The following is an 8,968-nucleotide window of genomic DNA, read 5'->3' as shown; positions in this document are numbered from 1 at the left end:
GCCCTGGCTGTCCTGGAACTCACTCTGTAGACCAGGCTGGCCTCGAACTCAGAAATCCGCCTGCCTCTGCCTCCTGAGTGCTGGGATTAAAGGCATGTGCCACCACACCCGGCCTTAATTTTATTTTTAATCAGCATGTTTGGGGGGGTGGGGCATGGTATGGCAGTTTTACTGACCTATCAGGTTCCAGGCTGCCTTCAAATTCATAAGACATTTGCCTGCCTCTGCCTCTGCCTCTGCCTCTGCCTCCCCAGTGCTGGGATTAAAATCATATACTATCATACCCAGCTTTTAAAAGCATGGCTTTTATTTTTCCTGGTAGAAGAAAACACGGGAAGGAATGAGGAATACCAAATATGTAGACTACATCTACAGCTACATCGTTGAACAAAATGGTAATACAGAAAGGGGCCCAGAGCAAGCAGGAGGGAGGCAGTTAATTAAGAGACTGAAAGGGCTGGATGGACGGCTCAGCAGTTCCAAGTCTCTAGCAGAGGACATGGGTTTGGGTTTGGTTCCCAGTACCCACACCAGTTAGCTCACAATTGTTTCTGACTTCAGTCCCAGGGGATCTAATCACCTCTTTGGGCTTATAAGGTCACCTGCACATACATGGTACATATAAATGCATGCAGGCACACATACATACAAATAAAAAACAAATGCAAGGCTAAAAACCTGATCATGTGCTTTTTTGGGCTCAGAAATGGAAGTTCCTGCCTCTGGCTTCCTCTAGGCAATTCCACTAGAACTAAGAAGTAAAGAAAATTTGTTTTTACCTGTTGCAAATGCTTTCCCACAGCCTGAATGCTCACACTGATAAGGCCGGTCTCCTGTGTGTGAGCGCTCATGGACCTGTTAGTAAAACACAAGCACAACTCTGTTTCCTTTACATGTTCTATAAGTAAGGCGTTTTCAAGACAAATCCAGTTTTTTTCTCTACTAATAAATGGCTTCGTTTTTTTCCCCCTCTTTTTTCTTTTACTGTACTGGGGATTGAATGAGATGCAATAACTATTACTGAGCTATACCACTAGTTCTGTTGCATATTTTAAAATAAAATAAAAAGGAACTTTTCTACAAAAACTACAGGCCAATACTTTTTGAAGCAGACTATGATGTTACATAGCAACAAGGGCTCTTTTAAAATAAGGAACAGGATCATGAGTGCTTTCAGAGTGGCCACAGGAGCTCCTAGGACACATATGCAAAATGACAATGAGGAAGGGAGCACAGGGACAGGCTTCCCAAAGAGAACTGTGGCATACTAGAAAGCCATGCATCTGAAGCTACATTATGCCTAGAAGGGCTTTAGCCACCTGCCTTCCTCTGTCTGTCTGTCTGTCTGTCTGTCTGAACTGGAGTCCAGGCTGACCCAAATGCTCTATGTAGCCAAGGATGACATTGAGCTCTTCATCCTCTCTTCCTCCCAATTACTGGGGTTACAGGTGTGCATTACCACACCCAGAGTATGGGGCGCTAAAGATAGATCCCAGAGCATACCAGGCAAGTACTCTACTAACTGAACTACATCTGCAGCTCTGCATCTGCCTTTCTAAGCCTCAAGATCCTGTCTGTAAAGTGAGGCACACCACTGGTGGCTGCTATGACACTTGAGTACTCATGACAATGGCCAACATTCTCTGAAACTTTAATGGGTTCACTTTTTTTTTTTATTATTATATGTAATTATACTGTAGCTGTCTTCAGACACTCCAGAAGAGGGCATCAGATCTTGTTACGGATGGTTATGAGCCACCATGTGGTTGCTGGGATTTGAACTCCGGACCTTCGGAAGAGCAGTTGGGTGCTCTTACCCACTGAGCCATCTCACCAGCCCCTTTTTTTTTAAAAAAAAAAAAAAAAAATGATGGCTCAGTGGGTAAGAGCACCTGACTGCTCTTCCAAAGGTCCGGAGTTCAAATCCCAGCAACCACATGGTGGCTCATAACCATCCGTAACAAGATCTGACCCCCTCTTCTGGAGTGTCTGAAGACAGCTACAGTGTACTTACATATAATAAATAAATAAATCTTAAAAAAAAAAAAAAAAAGATTGATTTATTTATTTATTTAATGTATATGAGTAACTGCTTCAGACACACCAGAAGAGGGCATCATTTCCCATTACAGATGCTTGTGAGTCACCATGTGGTTGCTGGGAATTGAACTCAAGACCTCTGGAAGAGCAGTCAGTGCTCTTTCGTTTTTTTGGTTTTTTCGAGACAGGGTTTCTCTGTGTAGACGTGGCTGTCCTGGAACTCACTTTGTAGACCAGGCTGGCTTCGAACTCAGAAATCCACTGCCTCTGCCTCCCAAGTGCTGGGATTAAAGGCATGCGCCACCATGCCTGGCTGCAGTCAGTGCTCTTAACCTCTGAGCCATCTATCTCTCCAGCCTGTGTTCATTCTTTTTATTAATTTATATGATCAGTATTAAATAATTTTCACACCCTCTCTATAAAGGGATGCTGTATTATAGACAGGGTCTAATGTATCCCAGGCTGGTTTTAGAGTGAGAGTAGCCTTAACCATGTGAGGAATCTGTCTCCACCTCTGGAGCATGGATTAAGGGCAAATGCCACCATGACCAGTTTATGTAGTGCCAGAGAGTGAACCCAGGACCAGGCAAGTATTCTACTGAGTGAGTGACACCTCCAGCCTGAGATAACTAGTTTTTCCTTAAATTAAGTTATTTCTATTTTATGTGCACTGATGTTTTGCCTTCATGTATGTCAGATCTTGGAGTTCTAGACAATTTGTGAGATGCCATGTGGGTGCTGGGAATTGAACCTGGGTCCTCTGGGAAAACAGCTGTGGAAAAACCATGCCAGGAAGTTTGGTAAGGTAGTGTAGGTTGAGACCCAGAGACTGGGTAGGCACACACCTCTCCACCTCCCTGCTGACTCCCAGCTCCCTGTCAGACTCCTGACTTGGAACACATGCCATGCTTCTCACATAAAAGAGACTTGACCTGTGGTCACATAGGCCCCAAACAGAGTTCTCCACCATGCTAATGAGGTACCTAGAGGCTTGGAGAGCATAGGTAGTAAGTTTCCCCACCTAGACATCCTCCCTGCAAAAGGTGTTTAACCTCAGGCCCACCCTGGGAAGGGGAGTATGGGTTTATGCATCCATTTCCCGCCATGACAATACACTGTTGAAAACCATGGACTGTCTTTTTCATCATGAAGAAGGCCTTCGCCTACAGAGTCACAGCCTAATCTCCTATAGAAGGCCTCTGTCACAACCACCACCAAGCCTGCATCCGCCAAGCCAAGGACTATCATCTCTGCTGGGACAAACTGGAGCTCCTCCAGCCTAGATGCTGTCCCTAGCCCCTGGGCCCCTGACTCCAGTCTCTGCTCTTCTGTGACTGCCAGAGGAGCCTGGATGTTCACGATGGTAGCAGGCTGGGGACCTAGGGGTTTGCTTTCCCACCGGGAAAGCAGAGAACAGAGCAGTAGGACCTCACTCAGCGCTTCCCTACTGCCCAGCGCCTGCCCCAGAGGAAGCAGTCAAATTCCCTGAGGTCCACCTCCCTAAACAGCTGTGCTCTGTGGCAGAGCTGACATACGGCTCTATTAACAGTCAGTACCCTTAACCACTAATCCATCCCTCCAGCCCAGAGATGACCAGCTTTAGAGATAAGGGAAAATGAGGTATCAAGGTCACTCAACATGCGTGGATCACACATAGATAAAAACAGGAAGCATGCTTCAAGGCCACTGTTCCAAATACACTTCTTGATACAAGGTAAGCTACTCATTACATCTGAGCTATTTGTTAAAAGTCATGGTATATTCTATTGTGTTTTGTTGCAATTAAAATAAAAATATTGAGGCTGGGTGTAGTAGCATATACCTTAAAATACCCCGCCCTCCAACTAATAAAAATTTTGATGGGTATGGTGTCATATACCTACAACCACAGAAATTAAGAGGTAGAAAAGGGAGAATCCAAATATAAGATCAATCAGTGAGTTTAATTAAGGCCAGTCTGAACTACATAGTGAGATGTTGTTTCACAAAACCAAAGACTGGCCAGGTGGTGTTGGTACATATCTTTAATCCCAGCACCTCTTTAATCTCAGCATTTAGGAGTCAGGTCTCTCAAAGCCAGTCTGACCTACAGAGTGAGTTCCAGGACAGCAAGGCTTATAAAAAGAAACCCTATCTCAAAAAACAAAAACAAAAAAAAGTATGTTCTATAACTGAAATGTACTAGTTGTATTAAATTTAATACAGACTATCTGCTAGGGAATATGCTGGAATTTGGGATGCAGTGATAAATCATCCAAGCTCTTAAGAGAACAGACGGTTGTTGAGTTTGTCTAGGCTCTTGTATGTGTTAGTGTGAGTGTGTGTCAGTATTTTTTGGATGGGCATGAACAGGGATGTCTAAGCTTGATCATGCAAGCAGTTAAGTGTCTGCCATCAGTATGCTTGTGAGCCCTACATTTCTCTCCTATACCTTAAGGTGATGAGCTGTTGTATAGAGTTTTCCACACCCATCATATTTACACCGAAATGCCTTTTCTCCACTCTGTTGAGACTTAGGAGTTACTCTCGTAGCATGTCCTTGTAAGACAATCTGGAAAAAACAAAATAAGACTTAAGGTGTTCATATAAAATACAACAAATGAAATTATTATTTCACAATAAAAAAAGACAAAAATCGTATCATGAGCTATAACTCAGAACATCCTTATGCTAAGAGTCTAGGACTTCAAGTTAGAAAGATTCTCTGATCTAAGGCTTTAAAAAGTCAGTGCTCTGCAAGACTGCAGTTTGGCCTCACAGATCTACTGCCACCCAGGAAACCTCTAGTGTGTGTGTCTGTGCCATGGCCCATGCCTGAAATCCTAGACCTTTGGAGGCTAAGGTAGGAGCGCCATAAGCTTAAGGCAAGGCTGAGCTACACAGCAAGAGTCTACTTAAGATATCTAAATAAAATCTCTATTGTACATTGCTACTTCCTGATATACTCAAGGGGTCCACCTCAATAGTTATGCTTATTTATTAAAGGAAATGGAACCTTAAAATAATTTAAAATGTATTTTTCATTTCAAAGATCATAGTAGAGAAGGCGTCAGGTCAAGTGAGTCCCCAGGGTGGGATTCATGCGATCCTAGTCTACACTTCAGTTCAACAGAGGCTCATTTTTATGGATCAACATCATAAAAATGTAAACAACGACACTTCCCCTAAGGCCCTTTGAAGATTACTATCTATTTCAGAAATTATAACACCAAGGGTTGGATCTTGCCTTACAAGCATGAGGCCCTAGGTTCAATTCTTAGTACTGCCAACAAAACAAATCAAATCCCAGGAACCCTAAAACCATAAAAGCTGCAAATAGGATTACAGAAAGATGGCTCTGAAGTTACGATATGTTGCTTTCTACCAGAGGATCCAAGTTTGATTACTGCCTTTAACTTCAACTACAGGGTGCACTGCATGCCTCTGGCATACATGGGTGCCAGTACTCACCTGCATGCACATGCCCAGACATCCAGGCACGCACACACACATGCACACATACACTTGCACACACACAATTTAAAAATTAACAAAACACAACCCGTTAAACAAACAAGTCTTGGCTTTGCATACCTGCATTTTTTTCTCTTGCTCATTTTCTCCAATCATTCCTGTACTTGTTACACCGTCACTGCCATCAATGGATACCTAAAGTAAGAAAAGACGACTTTAAAAGGTTTCATGATTTAGCTGCAGTGTTGGGTACTGAACCTAAGACCTCACACACATTAGATAAGTACTGTACAAATGAGCTATTCCTCACGCCCCAGTATGGAATTTTGATAACTGTTTAGGCTGGTAATATGAAGATTTATTATTACTATTATTGTGTGTTTTAAAAACTCTCCCAAATTAAGATGTAACAAACTATCATTTATTTATTATCATGGTGCTGGATATTGAACTCAATGCCCTATGTATTATAGACAAGCACTCTACTATTGAACCATACCACTGGGTTCTCCAAATTGGGGCATATACAAGAGATAGGGTCTCATGTAGTTGTGCCAGATCCTGAACTCACTACACAGTTAAGGGTGACCTTGAATTCCTGGTCTTTTGCATCCACATCTACGGGTGCTGGGATTACAGCCATATCTCTGAGTCCCACTCCCCACCCAAACTTCTAATTACATGAGAGGTATACTTTTGGGGCAGGGTAAAAAAAATTCAAGAATCCTCCCTACTTCTCCCTAAGATGAGGTTTTATTATATGCTCCAAGTGGAGTCCAAACTCCCAGACATGAGAGATCTTCACTCACCTTCTTAAGTAGCTGAAACAAAAGGCATAAACCCTCATGATTACCTCAAAATTAGTGGCTTTTATATAAAATTAAAGGTTTTCCTTCACTTCTTCTAATCTCTAATTTTGCTTCTCCATTATGTCCTTTATAGAACTTATCCTTCACCCCTTTTGTTTTTTCTGAGACAGGGTTTCTTTGTATAGACTTGGCTGTCCTGGAACTCACTCTGTAGACTAGGCTGGCCTTGAACTCAGAAATCCACCTGCCTCTGCCTCCCAAGTGCTGGGATTAAAGGTGTACTCAACCTCCACCACTGGGTACAAGTGTTCTTAACTAAGCCAGCTCTCTGCATGTCTTTAACTGTTGTTGAGACAGTTCAATATAGCCCAACACATAGACAGTATGCAGCCCACATTTGGCTTCATGCCTGTGATCATCTGTAGGAATTATAGGCAAGAACTACATTCCTGGCATTCACTTATTTGAAAATAAATATTGAATTCTTCAGTACTGCCTGACTCATTTTTATTTTAAAATTGCTCGCTGCCGCAGCCACTGCTGCCTTCTCTTTCTCTTTTTTTTTTTTTTTTAAAGATTTATTTATTATTTAAATGTAAGTACACTGTAGCTATCTTCAGACACACCAGTAGAGGGTGTCAGATGCCATTACAGATGGTATGGTTGCTGGGATTTGAACTCAGGACCTTCATAAGAACAGTCAGTGCTCTTAACTGCTGAGCCATCTCTCCAGCCCCCCTTTCTCCTCTTCTTATTTTTCTTTTTTGTTAGTTTTGCTTTTGAGACAGGGTCTTATTTATCCCAGGCTGACAATGAACTTCTGACCTTCCTGTTCTACCTCCCAAATTTTGTTTTTTTGTTTTCTGAGACAGGGTTTCTCTGTATAGACCTGGCTGTCCTGGAACTCACTCTGTAGACCAGGCTGGCCTCGAACTCATAAATCCGCCTGCCTCTGCCCCCCCCCCCCCCCAACTGCTGGGATTAAAGGCGTGCACCACCACTGCCCGGCCCTCACAAATGATTTGTGCAGTGCTAGTAGACTGACTTCAGAGCTTCAAGCGCAGTCAACACTCAACCACGACACACCTCCAGTACAGAGATTGGCACTGAAGTTGCCAAAAGTGCCATACCTTTGCTGCATACTGCTCCAAAGCACTAATGGTATCTGGGTCAATTGTGGCATCCCCAGTGTGCAGCCCTGCCACTGTCCCATCAGCCTGAATTGCCAAGATGGTATCAGACTGTGGGACTTGCACTGCATGGTGGATATAAGCTGTTGTGCCATCTTCTAACTGAACGGCCTGAAGTGAGCTCTGGTCATAACTGTCTGAGGGAAAGGAAGAAAGAAGCATTATATTAAAAGCATGTTAGTCCACCAACCCTCTCTGTCTTCCCGTATAGCTCATGTCCATTCCTTTGTGTCAGTCACCGTTCCACAGAGATACTTTCTACCATGAACCCACAGAGACCACAATGGGCTGGGATGCAGATAGGTGACGTTATCATCCTTCCTGCCCGATTCTGATCTCACAAGACAGCCTTTCTTCTAACACGGCTAGCAGGAGCTCCTTCCCTCGCCCTGTCTTCACTTCTTAGGGACTCGGACTCTTGTCACACACCCTAGTCCTTCCCATGGCCTATCTCAGGCTTTCCCCCCAGATCTTCTCCATTCCTTTGTGTAACTGGCCCAAAGAGTACAGCACTGCAGTTCCCTCTGCCAGGGACCCCAGAGCACCACAACTGCACCAAACTCAGAGGGCAGTAGTAACCAAAGGACAGAACCCTCACTCAACAAAGACAAGACTAACATCCAAACCAAGAAAACACCCCAGTATCAAAACTCCAGATGCCTAGATCCAGCACAAAAATACAAATATAGATAAGCCAGTAACCTTATTGCAACAGACTATGACAAATGCAGTTAAGCTCAGGCATAAGACAAAGACTTAAAGATAACACTTTTGAATATGTTCATGGACCTTAAAGGAGATATGAAAAAAAAAAAAGTCTTAAGACCATGAAAACACAAATAGTTGAATGAAATAATGAGAACTGTTCAGGACATGAAAATACAAAGAGAATATATTTTTAATAAAGTCAGAGAGCTGGGCAGCAGCTGTTCACACCTTTAATCCTGGCACTTCGGAGGCAGAGGCGGACAGATCTCTTGTGTTGTTCAAGGCTAGCCTGGTCTATAGATGCGAGTTCCAGAATAGCCAGAGAAATCCTGTCTCGAAAAAAATCAACCAACCAACTCCCCTGCCTCCCTGAAAAAAAACAAAAACAAAACAAAACAAAAAACAACCCAAGCCAGGATCCATCTTTCTGCTGCATCCAAGAAATACACTTTACCAAAGACAGACATCACCTCAGGATAAAAGGATGGAAAAGATACTGCCAGTACCCTAGGCTGTCCTGATACTCACTACAGAAGCAAGGCTATCTTTAGTAGTGATCTTCCTGTTGCTGTCTCTTAAATCCTTGGATTACAGGTTTAAGCCTCCATACTGAGAACTGACTACATGTCTTATATTGATTTAATCTGAACAAAAATAGTGTGGGTCAGCCGGGCAGTGGTGGCGCATGCCTTTAATCCCAGCACTTGGGAGGCAGAGGCAGGCGGATTTCTGAGTTCGAGGCCAGCCTGGTCTACAAAGTGAGTTCCA

At 43.3% G+C, this 8,968-nt stretch overlaps 1 protein-coding gene across 4 annotated transcripts in view; it reads right to left on the bottom strand.

Moving 5' to 3' along the window:
• The window catches only part of Znf143 (zinc finger protein 143), a 39,807-nt gene that overhangs the window by 17,033 nt on the left and 13,806 nt on the right, over nucleotides 1-8,968 (bottom strand). For all 4 annotated transcript variants that reach the window (XM_021194301.2, XM_021194311.1, XM_029546590.1 and 1 more), the window contains exons 6-9: nucleotides 7,433-7,629; nucleotides 5,614-5,688; nucleotides 4,472-4,591; nucleotides 780-855 (exon numbers count right to left, since the gene is read on the bottom strand). In XM_021194301.2, coding sequence (XP_021049960.1) covers nucleotides 780-855; nucleotides 4,472-4,591; nucleotides 5,614-5,688; nucleotides 7,433-7,629 — 468 coding nt within the window. The remainder of the gene's footprint in view (nucleotides 1-779; nucleotides 856-4,471; nucleotides 4,592-5,613; nucleotides 5,689-7,432; nucleotides 7,630-8,968) is intronic.

The sequence above is a fragment of the Mus pahari genome, chromosome 1 (genome assembly GCF_900095145.1).
Source record: "Mus pahari chromosome 1, PAHARI_EIJ_v1.1, whole genome shotgun sequence".
NCBI classification, from domain to species: domain Eukaryota; kingdom Metazoa; phylum Chordata; class Mammalia; order Rodentia; family Muridae; genus Mus; species Mus pahari.
The sequence above is the reverse complement of the archived record's forward strand: the minus strand, read 5'-3'. Positions and strand labels throughout refer to the sequence as shown.